Here is an 18,180-nt window from a genome sequence, read left to right as displayed (position 1 = left end):
GGACAGCAGCAGCAAGGGCACACAGAGACTGGTACTCACTGTACAGGTCTGTCTCATCCAAGATTTCAGATTTGATGATTTCTTCAATCACATCTTCCAAGGTGACAATTCCCAGAACTTCATAAAATGGGTCCCCTTCACCCTCATTGTTCACTCGCTGCACAATGGCCAGGTGGGATTTACCTTTAGAGACAGAAGACAAAGTTGAAAAGGTCATTTTCTGGATTCCTTAGCCAGCTCCTTAGCTGCCTTATGGACACAGCTGCACAGTTCTCTTCTCTCTATGTGGGGAGCAAACATGGGCCTGTTTGCTCTTTCACTAGGATACACCGCCAGCCCAGCACCAAGGCATGTGCACGTGTGTGCATGTGTGTGTGGGCCCAGGTCAAACTCTGGTTGTCTTCCTCAATCAGTCCCCACATTATTTTTGAGAGGGGATCCCTGGCTGAAACTAGAGCCCAGTGGTTCACCAGGTCACATGGCCAGTGAGGGCCCTGCAGTCCTCTCTCTTGTCCCCACCTTCCCAAGTACACACTGCTGTACGTGGCATTCTATCTTTCATTTGCATGTAAACATACGAGTGTTATACATATCCACTTGCATATGTGTGCATGCGTGTGCGTGGAGACTTGGAAGTTGACACAAGGTAGCCTGGAAACCACTCTTCCCTTTACTGAAGCAAAGGAAGTGACACTTAACCTGCTCCCAGAACCTCGCTGGTCTAGATGCCAGCTTATCCCAGAGTTCCCGTCTCTGCCTCCGGTGGCTACAGTGCCTGCCCAACTTTTATAGACTTTGAGAATCTGAATGCCAGTCTTGAGGAGAGGACGCAAGCACTTTATCTACCGAGACATCTACCTCGTCTTTGTGCCTTCATTTTTCACACAGATGCTGGGGATTCAAACTCCATTCCTAATGTCTGTGTAGACAGAGCTGCTTCTACAGCTCACTGGGAACATTTTTTTTTTTTTTGCAACACATTTGCTGGCAAGTTATTAAAGTTCATGTTCCAGCATGTTAAACGGCACTGCCAACTCCACGACCAAATGGACAAGGCCTTCTAGGTCACTAAAGCGGGGATGCCGAGGACCATCACCATCCATAGGCCGCCCTGTACCTAGCTCTCCTTCCTAGGGGACATAACATTGAGCACCACCAGCTCTTCCTCTGTGACATGTCAGCAGTCCCCTAGTGGACAAAGAACTCCATGGATCTCCAGGGAGGTCCAAGACCCTTATAAGGTCAGCAACACCATTTCCCTCTACGTATTAAAATGGTACTGGCCTTCTCCACCGTGCCGAGTCTGGACCACAGTGCAAAGATCCCTCACTTGTCCCAGAATGTCACCATGGAAACAAGCAGTAGTCATCACTACGCACCACCACACAGCCACCGTGGGAGGGGAAAGCCCGTGTCTCTAAGGGTGTCTTCAGTAGAACAGTACAAGTGCAACCCTTACTCTGTGTGGGCATCCCTGAGCATCCTACGTGACAACCCGAGACACACCATAACACAATCTAAAGTAACAACAGTTGCCTTGAGAGAACTTGGCTTGGTTGTGAGTTGTCGTCAACACACTTTACTTTGTGGTACTGCAGAAGGAACCCAGGACCTCAGACATGCCAGGCAAAGGCATTTCAACCAAGCACGCATTATCTCAGGCCACGCTGATTTCGTTAAACCCCACTTTTAGTTGATAGACTGACTACACAACAAACTGTAGTTTAGACATAGATATCTGGTAGACAAATTCAAGGAAATGAACTAAGTGGACTTATTATGCCAAGAAAAACCATGGGTAGAATCTGATGTTAATGATTTAAAAACTGTGATTTCAGTAGAAAATTATAACTCTAAGAAACTCACATCCATTATCATGACTTTGATACCTTCTTAGTAAAGGACTTTGTGTGTGTGTGTGTGTGTGTGTGTGTGTGTGTGTGTATGCACATGCCCATGAGAGTACCTATGAAGACCAAGTGTATCTTCTCCCCTGATGGTCTCCACCTTACTGTACGGTGCCTCACTGAACCTGAAACTCACCAACTGGCTAGACGATGGCCTGTCAGCTGTTAGAGGCTCCTGGCTCTGCCTCTCAGGGCTGGCACTGCAGGCGGGTACTGCCATGCCCAGCTGTTTACATGACTGCTGGAGAGCCAAACTCAGGGCTGTAGAATTTCACAGCAACCAAGCCATATCATCAATCCCTCAGGAAACACTTCTTTTATGAGCTGGGTAGTGATAGTAAGAAATATAACCTTTAAAATACTGAAAAATCTGGTGTAGCAACTTTTAAAAGAACTACAAAATTGGGTGAGCCAATTCTTTTAAGATTTGTTTTTCATGTGGTGGATGTTTTGCCTGCATTTATGTCTGTGTACCATATGTATGCCTGGTGTGCCCATGAAGATCAGAAGAGGATGTTGGATAACCTGGGACTGGAGCTGTAGGTCACCAATGTGGGTGCTGGGGCTTGAACCCAAGCTGGTCCTATGGAAGAACAGCCAGTGTCTTTAACTGCTAAACCATTTCTCCAGTTCTGCTAATATTTAATAGTGACAATAATGTGAGATGAACACATGAATAAATAGTTCCAAGTACTAGATGGAACAAGGGACCTTTTTAAAAATATTTTTTTATTGTAAATGATGTGTATGTGTGTTTGTATGTGCATCTGTGCATGAGAGTGCCGGGACCTGCGGAAGCCAAAAGAGAGCGCCAGAACCGCCAGAGCTAGAGTCACAGGCTGTTTGTGCAGCCCAACAAGGGTGCTGGCAACTGAACTAGAGTTCCCTGAAGAGCACTCTGGGTGCTTATCTATGGAACCATCTTCTTTTCAGCCCCACAACAGGCTTTTCCAAAGAGACATTAGCAGATGAGTAAGGGCGGAGACAGGTAGAAAGAATGCCATGAATTCCGGGCCAGCCTGAGCTACAGAGACATCTCATCAGTTACAGATGTTTGCAGTACAAACCAGACAACCTAAGTTTGATCTGCAGATGCCATGGTAGAGACTACTGACTCCAAAAAGTTGTTCTATGGCTTCCACACATGTATCTTTGCATATACACAGCTGCACCTTCTCCTTGCGCACGCACACAAACATCTCCCAAGGAAGGAGAGCCACAAGTTGGCTCTGCATGGACTGCTTGCAGAGGGGATAGTCCTCAAAATTCTTTTGCAAAGAAGGGTGTCAGTGGTTTAAAGTACCCAAAGCCCACCAGCAGGATCTCAGGTCCCACAGTGTAGACAACCTGTAAGAAACCTCTACTGGGGAGGCTAGCACTAGGGAGGCTGAGGCAGACATATCTCTGAATTTGAAGTTACCCTGGTCTTCAGAGCGAATTCTAGAACAGCCAAGGCAATATCCAGAGATTCTGCTTAATAGAAAAGAGACAGAACCTCCAGTGGGCTGGGGAAGTGGCTCAGTCAGTGAAATGCCTGCCACACAGCATGAGGGTCACAGTTTGGATCCCCAAAACCCATGTTAGAAGCCAAGCACAGTGGCGCATGTCCGCAACGGCCGAGCCAGGCAGGACCCTGAACTTCATTAGCCAACCTGTCTGGCTGTACTAAGTGAGACTCTATCCCAAAAAATAAAAATGTAAAAAGATTGAAGAAAGGGACCAAAGCCTACCTCTGACCTTCACACAAACAAATGTATACACCTCCCCACACACAACAAAAGGACGTTTTGGCATAATATCCAATGTTGTGACAACATATACCTCCTTCTCCCAACTCCCCATCTGTGTGAGGCCAGCCTTTCTCTGTTTGCTCCAGCAGAGGCAGTGGCAGAATAGAGCAGGGGAGGGAGGATCTGGCTCCCTCCACTCCACTGGTGACACAGACCCAACACACATAAACACTGACATTACTCCTAGTTTTCTGTTTTAGAAACAACTATATTTAATAAAAATGTTATTTATGTTAACACACAATGGATTCATGATTGGCCTTTAAATTGCTTGATGGGTAAATGTTTTGAATTTCATGGCTTTAATTCACATATGGTAAATATCAAATGTTCTAAGCATCTGAGCAGAAGCTTAAGGCTCTTTTAACACTGGTCCTGTGGGGTGTGCACTGTGTGAGTGAAAAAAACGACCTTGTGGAATCTGGAGTCAGGGCTCTTCGGCCTTAGGTTGGTTCCGGGAACTGACCGCAGATCAGCGGCCTTTCCTGCAAGTGCCTTTATCTGTTGAGTCATCTCTCTGACCCCGTCAATAATTTATATGAGTCTAAAGGATCTGTTAAATTTAACAAATTAAAAGGACCACGTGACAATGCTTTGTATTGTTGCTTTAGGGATTGGGTGAGGGCCAAGAAAGAACTTGGGCTCCCAAGTTCAACAGTCTTAGATTTGAACTCCAGCAACTGGCCACCCCCAACCCCCCAGCACCAGGAGCTGATAACCAAGGAGCTACAGCCACGTTTCTAAGCTCCAGTCTCCTTATCTCAGAACCCAGGCTATGGTAACTGCTCTTCACAGGGTTGGCAGGAAGGCTTGGCACCCAACAGAGGCGGTGCCTGCCATCCACTGGGTGATCAGTAACCAGTAACTCATTGTAATGGTAATAATACATTTGACCAAGTCTAAGGCACCATCAACTCATTACCAAAGGAAAAGGGAATCTACGTTAAACACACACTGATTAAGAGATGTGTTTCAATTTCAGAATAGTCTTTTAAAACATAAAAAGACATCTCTCAAACTTAATATTGGTTTTCTCAAAGCATCTAAAATATAACTATAAAGGAAGTGAACACAAACTTCAAAATCAGTTAATATTTATATAACTTCAAAAAATGGCAGGCCATATGAGTGGGAGTGCTTTAAATATAAGGCTAGATAACCGTCTGAATTGGGTAAGTTTACCTAAACTCAACCAGCCAGCCATACTACACATACTCTCTGGAAACCAGCTGTCTCAGGCTCTGGCTCTGCAGGACAGCTGGCCCCACTGCACCCACAAATCTACGCTGCTACCCTGCTGGTTGCCACCTAAGTAACAGTTTGTAAGTCTAGAAATTTGGATTGTTCAATGAGTAGGCTTTCTAACAGTAAACCCCCCGCCCCCGCACCAAGCTCACATTCAAAGAATGAAAACCTTTTGAGTAAAAGAGACTGGGGGATACTTATGAGCCACAGATAGGAAGCCTGCCAGGCAGCCCCGGTCTAGTCAAGTAGGTTTCTCACATCTGCCTTCCCAGGGACCCAACATAAGCAGTTAAAAATTCTTGGTGAATGCTGTCTGTCGAAAGTTAAATTCTTTTGCTATTCCCAGCTTGTGATCATTTAAAAGGAATTTTCCAAAGCAAGGTCTAATATTAGACTCAAAATGAAGTTTCCATTCCACTGAGGCGCTACTCTCACCGAAGTAACTACTGCATAATCAGATTGTCTTGGAGCGACTCGTTTACATGCATATGGACATACTTGAAATACCAGCGCCAAAGCACCACAGATCTGTGAAGGGCCTTGCTCCAGGAGAGGCCATTTTTGTGAATTAGCTCCTTGGACTGAAAATGCAGTCTCTTCAAACCCCTTGTGGCCGCCCCCAGCCTCACCCTGCAGCTCTGCACTGATGCAGGGCCTCATTCTCACAGCTCTGGAGTTCCTGGTGAGAAGTCCTGTTTCCTGAACCCACTTCCTGGTGTGCAGCTCAGAGTGGGAGGGGGTACCTTTGGAGACCATCATTTGAGGCACCTGCCCCACGAACCAGTCACTGCAGGAACCTGCGTCTTTAGCCCTCACCAAAAGATAAAAGAAAACTGCAAACAACTTTTAAAAAAAGATTTATTTATTTTATTTATATGAGTACACTGTTACTGTCTTCATGCACACCAGAAGAGGGCATCAGATCTCATTACAGATGGTTGTGAGTCACCATGTGGTTGCTGGAATTGAACTCAGGACCTCTGGAAGAGCAGTCAGTGCTCTTACCGCTAAGCCATCTCTCCAGCCCTGCAAACAAATTTCTAAGAAAGAAAATTGCAAAAATGAACTTTCCTTTCCTTTTTAAATTCCATTTATTTATTTATTTAAATTTGAGAGAGAGTCTCAGGTAGTTCAGACTGGCTTCAAACTCACAGCAATCCTCCTGCCTCAGCCACAACAGGACCTTTCTCAGCTGTAGTGCTAGAAGAATCAAGGTAGGATGGGAAGCAGAAAGGCAGCTGTGATATACAGAAAGGGTCAGTAAGCTGGGTACTCAGTGTGAACCCAGGATCCCAGCACTGTGAGTGGGGGCAGGAGGATCAGGAAGTGAAGTGTGAACCCAGGGTCCCAGCACTGTGAGTGGGGCAGGAGGATCAGGAAGTGAAGTGTGAACCCAGGGTCCCAGCACTGTGAGCGGGGCAGGAGGATCGGGAAGCAAGGTCATCCTTAGCTATATATCAAGTTCTTGACCAGTCTGAACCACATGAGACCATGTCTCAAAAAAAAAAAAATTAATAACCTAAACATGAGAAAGAGATTAGAAATGGATGGATTCTAACTTCTGAAGGACACAAATCCAGAGCTGGTGAGTAGGCTCAGTGAGGAAAGGCACTTGCCCGCCACCACGCCTGACAGCATAGTCATCTCTCCACTTCACAATAAGCAAAATAATAATAATAATAATAATAATAATAATAATCAGAAATCAACAAAATGTGTGATTTTTAGGTATCAAATAATGCTAAGACTTTTAAATATACATCATAGTTCAAATAATCTAAATGAATGCTTTATAAAACAGTACAGCTCAGGGCCCTGCTCTGTGGGTAGAATGCTTGACACAGGAGGCCCTGGCTTCAGTCTCCAGCACAACACAGAACAGATGTATGGTTTTCACCTGCATCCCCAACACTAACGAGGGGAAGGCAGGAATATTACAAGTTCAACACCATCCTCTGCTACATAGAGAGCTTCTGGCTAGCCTGGGCTATATGAAACCCTGCCTTTAAAAAAAAGCATAAATTGCTGGCATGAGGGTTGGGAGAGGGCCTTCTCAGGCCCAGCTATAAGGTATCACAGTATTTCAGCTAACTGTCCTGTACATAAGCCCCTAACCTCTGGGTTTCTAGCTGAGTCCTTAAACGGGACAAGAAAGCAGGGCGACAGTGAAAACCTAACGAGCCTTTACCAACGCTCCGGGCTTTACAGCCGAATCTCTGCTCCACTCAGAATTATGAGACATGACCATCAAGTCATCAGCTGTCTGGCTCCCACCTGCATGGACCCAAGGCAGAGCCCCATAGAGGTGGGAGTTAAGAAGCTAGTCTTCACTGTGAGCCAGACCCCTTAATGTCAAGAATGTGGAATGAGAGCCAAATTTCTGCTCCGTTGCCCTATGTATCAAAGTTTCCTATTTGTGTCTCCTCTGTGGACTGATAAGCCAGCCCTAAGTGATAAGGGGTTACCACACCTGCGTGCTGCTAAGCCCAAACATTCAGCGTCAGATACCATCTGTATTTTGATCATCCACTGATGTCAACACTCAATAGGATCAGGCTGACAAGTGTATGTGTCACCCGCTGCCTGATGAACAGACAGCCGCCTTTGCTCTCCTTCGTTGCTGGCAGTGACGTGAAATTCAGCAGTAGACAAACTGAAACAGCTGGGGAGGAGAGCCAAGGGGATGGCTGAAGTAGAACCAAGCTGGGAACAAGCACACACAGCTGTACTAATAGAAAAGATGACATCTAGTAGTCGGGAAGACCTACTGATCGGAGCACACGGCAAGGGGAGCCTGTGGGGCCTTCAGACAGGACTCAGGGCAGGAGGTAAATAAATAGGCAATCCTGTAACGAGAAACAAGCTGGCATTTCAGATTCACCATTACTGCTGCGCTGCTCAGTTCCAGCAGGCACCGTCAGCATGGGATGTCACTACTCCCTTGCCACCAAGGACAGAGCAAGTGAAATGCTTGGCAGGCCTCCTAACAAAGCTACAGTAGGAACTCAATAAACAGAAATCAATAAAGTTCTCAAGAGTCAGCTCTATGGGACTAATGATAAAATAAATGAGTGTTCTCTAGAGCCTGAGCTTGGTCCCATAGTACTAATAAACAACCCGAGATGGGAAATAGAATTTAATGGCTATAGTTAAGATCCCTCAAGGAATGGCTGGAGAGATGGCTCAATGGTTAAGATGGCTGCTCTTCCAGAGGACCTGGGTTCAATTCCCAGCACCCACATGGCAGCTCACAACTGTCTGTAACTCCAGTTCCAAAGGATTTGGTACCCTTGAACATATCAGGCAAAATACCAACGTACTTAAAAATAAATAAATCTAAAAAAAAAAAAAAAAAAAACCTCCCAGAAACTAGATCCTGTTATCAAGGAAGTCAACACACTTTAAATATCATGAGATTTGGGTTTAATCTGATCTACAAGTGAGCAAACCGGTCAAGAGAGATCTGCCTAAAGCACCACATAGGTCATAAAATACTCTGTAAGTATCGGGAACTCAACAGTCACATGAGTTCACTCACTCACTCACTCACTCACTCACTCAACAGACTATACTAAATGTCTAGGCCACTCCACAGGAAACAGAACAAAGCTTTGGCTCCCAAGGAACATTCTAAAAGGAAGGCAGACACTAAGAGAATATGCAAGGCACAAGGGATTGTGCTGGGTGTGTGGTGAGGAGAGAAAATATGATGAGTCGCATTTCACACAGCTTGGATGGAGGAAGGCCTTCCTGCCAGGCAAAGACTGAGGAACACAAGGAGACTGAGCACATAATCAAGTGGGGTAGTCTACGGGTAGAGGACTGCAGATGCCCTGACAGGGGATGCTTTGTGGGCTGAAGGAAGAGGACGAGGCCAGTGTGGTTGGAACAGAACCAGCAGAGGGGAAGAGTTAAGAGGCAGGGTGGGGCATCACAGTAGAAAAAAGCCAGATGGCTACCTTCACTGTCAACCTGATGACTGATGTATTGTCTGTCACCTAGGAGATATACCTCTGGGCTTGTCTACAGTAGTGTCTAGGGAGGTTTCACGGAGGGAGAAAAGACCATTCCACAAGCTAGAGTTTCCTACTGTATAAAGTGTGTGAGTGTATGTGTGTGAGTATGTACATATGTGTGTGTGTGTGTGTGTGTGTGTTCAAGTGTGTGTGAGTGTGTGTGTATGTATGTGTGTTTCACGCCTTGCACACACTGAGCACCAGCACTCATCAGTCTGTGCTTCTTGAATGTAAGCACACCAGGACAGTCACCTCACCATCCACTGCCATGCCTTCCCAGCAGGAAGTTCCCTCAGACCCATGAACCCAAACAAGCCCTCTCCCTTTCAGTAGTGTCCTGTCGGGTGTCCCATCACAGCAGGGAGGAAAGCTAACACCACAGTCCAGACTTCAGCCTTTACTCTGGGATGGCGAGGCCCTGGAGGCCCTAAGCAGGACAGGTGCAATCTCTGTGGTGTTTCAGTCATCAAGGCTGCTGTGGTGACAGTCCTGCAGATGGTGGAAAAGAGCACAGGGCAGGGTGAAGGCAGCGAGTCCAGACAGGAAGCTACTTCATATTCCGAGTGAGCAAGGGCAGGACAGGATGGTGGTGACAGTGGATGAAGATTTGGATGGACACTCTTCTCACCGTGCACAGTGCAACGTGGCTGTCACATCACCACCCCCTCCCGCTGCCCGCTCTCTTCACCACCCTCAGCCTTCATCACTTAGTCACGTATTGATGGGCTGGCAAGATGGCTCATGGGATAACAGCTCTCATGGCCAGGCCCAAGGACCTGGGTTTGATCTCTGAGACCCACATGGTGGCAGCAAAGGACCAATACCCACAAGCTGTCCTCTGACCTCCATGTGTGTACTATGGCATTTGCATGCCCATATGTGTATATATTCATACATGCACATATACATACACATACACACATATACACAAACGTAAATTTTAACTGTATTATGCATTTGTCTTTTTGGTTTCTACTGTACATATTACTGACATAACAATAAGAAACATTAAAGAAACCATTTCATTCTCAGTCCCCCAATGTCCCCTACACCTCTTGACACACTACTTCAGGGTCAGCTCAAACCAACTTGTAACTGCTGTCTTCACAGAAACTCACAAGCTTCAGGAATGCAAGGTGGAGGAGACAAGAGGAGACAGTCCTGTCCAGGTCGCACCCAAAGACAGGTCAGGTGGAGACTCAGAGAATTCAAATGAAAGGGCTGGCAGCTTCACAATGACAGAGCCTGACTAGAATGGGCTAGGTGGATCTGGGTGAAGACCCACCCAAGGCTTTGCAAGATACCACGTGCTTGTGTCAGGCCCAGAAAAACCAACACCAGAAAAGAGGGAGAACCAGAGGGGTTGTCGTGGAAGCTCTGCTGTTCTCCCATGACAGGAGGTAGGGGACATGTAGAGAGCACTGAGATCTGTCACAAGAGTGACAAATCCTCGGAAGACTATGAGGAAATGGATACTTGTACAAAGTGCAAAGAGCACAGGATTTAGCAGTGGTGATCATACTACTGACCCAAACTATGATGTCCAAAACGCAGGGGCAGAGGAGCAACCCTGTACCAGTCATACAAACTTGACCTCAAAGCCAGACAACCTGGTACGTTTCCAGCCCCAGGGAACTGAGGGGATACTGGGGACAGGAAGACAGCCCCACAAAAGACAACACCATAGGCTCCTTGCTCAGAATCATTGATAAAGGGGAAGGTGATCCCACAAACAGTCAAAGAGAGCAAGATATGGTTCGCTAAGGTCTCTGGAGTGTGGACAAGAAGTTACACACCAGTTACAGCTCATAACTCTGAATTCCAAAGACAAGAGGGACAGACGGGGATGGATGTGGCCCTGACTGAGGGTGGTGGAAAGCCTCCACAGTGACCACATAGGACCAGAGAGAACATGCAGCTGAGGCTCCCGCAGGCTCCATCCAGCCCTGGTGGGTGGCCGGGTGTCAGAGGAGGCTCACCTGGTGGTAAAGAGGACACAGAGGTTTGCATACAGACAGGCCTTTCTACAAATGTGGGGAGGGGCTAGTCTTCCATCACCCAGGTCAGCTTAGGTGAGCAGACCTTTAATCCTTTATTAACATGACCCTTCATTTATAACTCTACCTAAGTGTATTAGGGAGCGTTTCCATTTTTCTCACGTAGAAAACACTCTTGCAATTCTGAACTCTGAGCACATTGTCTAAATTCTCCCAAAATACCTGTCTCCATCCACCTTCCACGGAGGTTCACCTCGCCTGTGAGGACCTCACCTCCCACCCCTCTCCCACAGCACCAGGCCCAAATGCTCAGTCTCTGCACAGAACAGGAAAGAAAGCAAAGCGGCCAGCAATCACAGGACCCCAACTCCTCACTCACTGCTCTAACACACAAACCACAGCCACAGCTGGCTCTCCAGCAGTGCCGCTCTGGATAGTATAGAAGTGGGCCTTCCCATACCCACTTCCCCTCCACTCAACAGATACAGAAACTCAGTGAAAAACCTTCGACTGCAAGACGTACAACTCTCACCACGAGCAACTTTCTCATAGTTTTCTACCAAACACATAGAGGCATGCTTACACGTGCCTATAGAGCCACTGTCTGCTATGGTAATTGATCTGATACTGCAAGAGGAGCTACAGTGGCTTAACTTGCCAAGAGAGAAGTCGTGAGGATAAATATCATTTATGGAGCTAACTACTTCTGTACTCCTTAAGGCTAAAGTAAAAATAACACAGCGAACTTCAAGGGTTAGTGCTTATTTTACCTTACTGTCCCCACTAGAGCTAAGTACATTTTTTCCAATTGAATTTTCCCACCATAAAGTAACCAGAAAACTGTGACACGGATCTTAAAATAGTGTTCCATAAACAATGTGTGTGTGTATATATAGAAGCTCTTGCTGTATATAGAAATCACTGGGTCTAAATGATGATAGCTGCTGCTATTCTAGGACACAAAAGCCCCCCCCTTTACCAAAAGCATTACTATTTCCAAAAGTCCCAAAGGCTGATGAGTAAGTGGATGTCCAAACCTCCTCGCAGGGCAACGCCTCCACACACAGTCAGTGACATATTCCCACTGAGGTCTGTGCTGCTAGGGCAGCTTCAGTGAGGATACAGGCTTATGTGACACAGATATTACCTCCCGATAAGACCGTGCAGTTGTCAGAAATCTGAGTTACCTGCTAGCACAGGGGTAGGTGGTACCATTTACAGAGGCTGGGCTTGCTCCTGTCCTTTAACTGTGGGAGCCACTCTTGAGGTCAGGGCCCTGGCTACTGACTGGGTGATCATGTTTAGGAGAAGCAGGGCTGGGGCCTCAATGGCAATGCATGCTCAGAGTTGGATCCCTAGCACCCCGGAGAAAAGCCCCCTCAAAACAGACCAAAAAAAAAAAAAATCAAAGAGAAACGTAGTAGAGATGAGAAACAGAAGAGAAGCCCTTTCCTCCACTGGCTGGGCAGTCTTAGGCCTGGCACACCATGGACAACTTCATGTTGAAGCTTCTTAACCTCTGCCAGGGCCCAACCCCACCACACTGCTACCCCAGCAGCCTCTCAGATGGTCTCAAAGCTCCACCCCATCTCATAAATCCCTGCTTCCTAACCCTGGAGCAGAGCATGGACCCCTCTTCCCCGGTCTTCAGCTCAGAATCTTATGGCCTGAAAATTACTGGAGAAATGTTGAATGACATTCAAGTTGAAGCATCTTCTTGTGAATGTGTAGTGCTGGATGCTGATCTGGGCCTCACGTGCCAAGCAAGCACTCTGTATGAAACTTGACCCCCAGGCCTGAAGAGACCTTTAAAGACAATCTTTAAAAGAACTGCTTGTAGGTTTTTAGAAACCGTTTTCAAAATGAGTGGCTCAATTTTACTTCTCCATGAAAAGTTCTATATAGTAAGATCAGAAGCTCTGTATATTGAGAAAAATGAACCACATAGTCACCAAAGGTTCTAATTCTATCAACAGAGATGTGGGGTAGGTGTTGCTCCTGTGAGGATGTCAGACTTTTCCTAGGGCAGTTCCTGAAACACAACAAGATTTCATTTCACATACTGCCTAGCATTCATACATACATGCAATTGCTTAGCATGTTAGTGACTCTATAAATTATAAATTAACTTAAATCTCTTGAATGTTGGGGACATTTTGAGTCAGAATCATAGCCCGACCTACCCTCTAGCTTACTACATTGCCAACGGTGCCTTGAGTTCCTGATTGTGTCCGTACTTACCAAGCCCTTGGATTACTGCTGTGTGCCACCATGTTACTGGGAGCTGGAAAATGTGTTTCTAGGTTCTTGTGTCCTATTCAAAGAATTGAAACAAGCACATGTAGATGTGCAAAGCTGCAAAGAAACCTTATTCAAAATTGAAGTGACAGTATAATTCAGAAAGAAGTATGCTGTCAATCAAAGACTGCAGGCTCCATGACTGCAGGTCCTCAAAGGCTCAGATTATTGTTTGGAGCTTCCTTTTATAATTATAATGTATCATAAAATTATATATAAGGTACATATTCCCTGTGTTCCTTCCATTTTGACTTATATTTTTTCTAGTTGGATTACAGGTAGGCAGATATCTTAAGAAAACAAAGGTTTTTTTTTTGTTTTTTGGGTTTTTTTTTTTTTTTTTGAGACAAGGTCTCATTGTCTCGGCGAGCCCTGAATTTACTATATAAACAAGGATGATCTTAAACTTTTTTAAGATTTATTTATTTTATGTATATGAGTACACTGTACTGTCTTCAGACATACCAGAATGGGACATCAGACCCCATTACACATAGTTGTGAACCATCATGTAGTTGCTGGGAATTGAACTCAGGACCTCAGGAAGACCAGTCAATGCTCTTAACTGCTGAGCCATCTCACCAGTATAGACTCTTGATCTTCCTGCCCCAATCTCTTCAGTGATAGCATATCTTGCTATCATACCCAGCGAAGAAGCATGAATGTTTTTAAAAGACATACTAGAAAATGAATGTTCATATTATAAAAGTTCTTTGTGCTGTTTCTTTTTTGTGCAGTCTCATTTACCCCAGGCTGGCCTTGACTTCTCCATGCAGCTAAGGATGACTCTGAACTCCTGATTCCCACCTCAAGCCCAGGGATTGCAGGCATGCACCAACCTGGTTTTACTCATGCTGGCAATCAAACCCAGAGCTTCATGTATGCTAGGCCAGCATTCTACCAACTAATACAACAGTACTGTATCTCCAGAGTCTGCATCACTTAATTACATTTTTAATTTTGACATAACTATATATTCAGACCAGTTACAAGAAATAAACTCCCACATAATTTCATTCATGGTCCCACGTGCTTTTCCCCTTTCTCAACTGTAACATCTTGCGACGCTGGACAGACGCTGGACGGACGCGAGCGGATGCTAGCATCCCCTGCAGAGCACTCACCACAGGGAACCTTCCCAGTGCACTTTTGCTTTTGGCTTTCCTGTTTTGAAACTCTCATATCGTCTCCAGGCTGGCCTCAGACTCATGGCAATCCCCCTCCTCTGCCTCCCCAGTGCCGTAACCACGGTGTGCACTGCCAGTCTGCTCTGAGAGAACTACACTGTTTCCTTTGATGAAATAAGCGCTTGCCTTCCACTGGCCATGGCTTTTAACCTTTAGCTTTTAAGCCTTACAAAAGAAAAAAAGAAGTTACCAGCACTCAGGTAGCAGAGGCAGGTGGATCTCTGTGAGTTTGAGGCCAGTCTGATCTTCATAATGAGTTCCAGGATAGCCAGAGCTACACAGTGAGACCCTGTCTCAAAAAGAAAGAAAGAAAGAAAGAAAGAAAGAAAGAAAGAAAGAAAGAAAGAAAGAAAGAAAGAAAGAAAGAAAGAAAGAAAGAAAGAAAGAAAGTAAGTTAGTTTATCTTCCAATCAAAAGAATGTGTGTCATAGAAACCTTAATTCTGAGCTAGGATGTCATTATGTTGCCTAAGCTGGTCCCCTCTGAGCAGCTAGAGTCACAGATGTACCTGGCTACCATGCAACCTGAACACCCAAGAAAAGAGTCCAATCCTGACAAAATTAGCCAATCCTGTGTCCCTAGCTGAAGCACACAGGAGTGTTATAAAACCAAAGAAAGGCTTTTAGAGAGCAGCTGAGTCCTGAGCCTGGTCCCACCCCACCCCACCCCTCACACACAGTGGTAGCCCTGGGGCAGTATTAATTTTCCTGACAGCTTCTCCATGGCTTCTCTCAGGGTGCCAAATTGAAGAGCCCCTAGAAAATCAAACAGCAATGTAGGAGCTGGGGGTTGTGGCTCATGGGCACCAGCCTGGAATCCCCCAGTGATGTGAGTCGGCAGAGGGATTTGTACTCAAGTTCTTATGTTTGCTTTGCATGAGCTTTACTGACTGAACCTCAGCCCTAGGTGAAGAGATTTTATGGCTCTAAATGAAAAGACCCTCTGTACTGATTTTAAGAGCTTATTTTGTGTAAGTCTGGTTGAAATGGTTAGAAGCCCTTAAAAGCCAGTAGGCAGACTTCTGAAGGGAGAAGACGTTCTACCTGTTGGCTCCAGTCTGCAAGATGACCTGTTCATTTTGGAATTTTAGACAGCCATGAAACATACCCCAGCTCCGAAGTGCATGTGTATCTCTTGCTGGGTCTGTTTCTCTGGTTGACCTATGACTGACAGACAGATTTAAGGCTTGTACCACAGAGAGATTTATCAAGCAGTTGCCAAAAGTCAAACTCAACCTAACCTAAGCACTCATGTCCCAATGCCAAGGATGGGCAACAGATCCCCTGTGCAGACAGTGAACGTGTGAAACCACATGATCAGATGTGTTCAGTGAGCCTCGCAGTGGAAAGGGCTGACGGAGCGAGTAAAGGACCAAACATAAGGCTAGCCTGGACTACTAGAAGCCAAGTCGCTTACTGCCATCCCAATAGTTTCAACCTTGAGCCTGCCCTCTGAATAGAGCTCCAGCTATTAGTCACAGAGGGGCTCACATTCCCACACCACCAGCAGCTCCGTCTCCGTCTTGCTTGCTCTTCTGTCTTGTGGCCAGAGACATTAGCAGGGAACCCAAAGTGAGGTAATTAATAGAAAATTCCAGTCATTATGCGACTGGCTTAAGCGCCCATCCAAATGATCCGTGAGCCGGGAGCACTAGGGCAGAGACTGGAGGGTCTTTCCATTATCTCCCTCTTTCTCCGAGTATTTAAAGACTCGGACTTTCCCATCTTTTGGGGAAATGTTCTTATAAATAGTGAGGCATGTCGAGCATCTCACTTCATCTTTTTTGGTGGTCTGTAGCACGCACTGGAATGTTTTCCTAGTAAATGATCAGCAATGGAAAATATGGCTAAGACAAAAGATGGCTCTTGGGCTGGGATGATGGGAACCTTCTCATCTTTCCCAAGAGACAGGTGGTCCTTCTGTAGAACTGGGGGGCTCATTTTAAAGCCAAGGATTCTATTTTTGTCTTCCCTTCAGACTCAAATCTCTGGTCAAGATGATGGATGAGGGCTGGGTACACTGAGTAGGTAAGTGTCTAACAGACTAGTGATGGTCCACCACAGCTAATAACCGAGTGTTAGAGTCTTCCGCTGGCTTCAGCCTCATGACCTTCTCACTTCCTAAGCTTTCATTCTTGGCTGATAATCATTCAGGACTTTATGAGCTGCACATCTTTTATAGCAGTTAACCTCACCTTCTACAGTCAAAGCACGGCATGTAATTACAGCTTCATACATAAAAGTGAGTTCTGCTGTGATATTTCACAGTAGATCAAAATTCTCTAGGCAGACACTACGCTCACCTATACTGTACCCCAGGGCTGGGTTTGTGGCTCAGTGGTAGTATGCTTGCCTAGTATACATGAGGTCCTAGGTTCAATCCCCAGGACCATAAATAAAGCCCAAAAGAATACTGAACACCAAACCATACCATACATGTGCCTAGCAGTGGAAAGTTTAGGAAAGGAAGTCATTAATTCTTTTGAAACTGGCTTAGTGGTAGGTCACTTGCCCGCACATGCAAGGTCCTGGGTTTGATGCCTGGCACAGAAAATAAAAATCTTCCCAAGAGAAACCAAGTGGGAACTTTATTATAAGAAAAACTTTATCAAGACTGGGGGAAATGGCTCAGTGAGGAAGAGCGTTCGTCCCCTAAGCATGATGACATGATTTTTTTATCCCTACCACCTAAAATTAAAAAAAAAAAAAAAAAAGCCAGTATTGGTTGTGTCTGCCTATAACCCCAGGGTTTTCCTTACTGGGGTCTTCCCTTTTGAAGAAGTCCTTCCAGGTGAACAGGATTTGCAACAAGGTCGAAAGAGCTACTGTGTCACCACTGGAGTCAATCTGCTGTGGAAAGGAGCCATCAGCCTTCTTTTAAAATGTCACTGAATACTGGATTTGGAAAGAAAAACTCTTCATATTCAAAATCTTATCTAATGCGGTCATCACTTCTGCAAATCTTGCGCACATGATAAACTTGAAAACCAGGGTGGGTGAAACACTTCAAGGTTTTCCTCATTGTCATGATTAAAATAAACCCTGGCATGTTACTCTTTGGCTTCCTGTCCCCAGAAACCTCAAACACTTCATTGTTACAGAAGAAGGAAAAAACAAAACAAAACTGTAATTCAGTGAGTTTTAAAATCCAACATTTTCTTCTTTAAACCTCTTTACCATTCTTCCCACCCTTCTACTGCCTGCTTTTCCTCCAGTGTATCTAAAAATTCACCCAAAATCATGCTTGGGATATTAAATATCCCGTGTTGAAGGCATGATCCCTGATGCAGTGGTGTGCAGAGACGGGCTTTGGGGAAGTGACTAGATCCTGAGTATGCTGACCTCACTGATGGACCAACCCACTAGGTGACATCATAATTTGAAGATGGGTTTTTGGGAGTTGGTGGAAACAAGGCAGGGATCTTACTTAAAGAGTGCACAAGCACATGCATGTATGCTGCCCACCCCGTGCACACAATTAAAACATGGGTTCTCAAATAGAGCCCTGGCTGGCTCTGAACTTACAGATTTTCCTGCCCTCTGGTTAACAAGTGTTGAGACAAAAACAAACAAACAAACAAACAAAAAAAACAAACCCTTCATATCAGGCTTTAAATATTTTATTTAATCCTCTGTGCATGTGTGTATATCTCACACATATGCACATGTATTCAAGTGCCCTCCACACCAGAAGAAAGGGTTAGATCCCTTGGAGCTGGAGTTACAGGTGGTCTCGAGCCA

General features: G+C 45.5%; 1 protein-coding gene across 2 annotated transcripts in view; it reads right to left on the bottom strand.

Annotated features, from left to right (window-relative positions):
- Cnnm2 (cyclin and CBS domain divalent metal cation transport mediator 2) overlaps positions 1–18,180 on the bottom strand; it is a 118,385-nt gene that overhangs the window by 28,114 nt on the left and 72,091 nt on the right. For both annotated transcript variants that reach the window (XM_021201245.1, XM_021201263.2), the window contains exon 2: positions 40–183. In XM_021201245.1, the coding sequence (XP_021056904.1) occupies positions 40–183 (144 nt within the window). The remainder of the gene's footprint in view (positions 1–39; positions 184–18,180) is intronic.

The sequence above is a fragment of the Mus pahari genome, chromosome 1 (genome assembly GCF_900095145.1).
Source record: "Mus pahari chromosome 1, PAHARI_EIJ_v1.1, whole genome shotgun sequence".
Taxonomy (NCBI): domain Eukaryota; kingdom Metazoa; phylum Chordata; class Mammalia; order Rodentia; family Muridae; genus Mus; species Mus pahari.
Note: the sequence above shows the minus strand (reverse complement) of the source record. Positions and strands in the feature narration are given on the sequence as shown.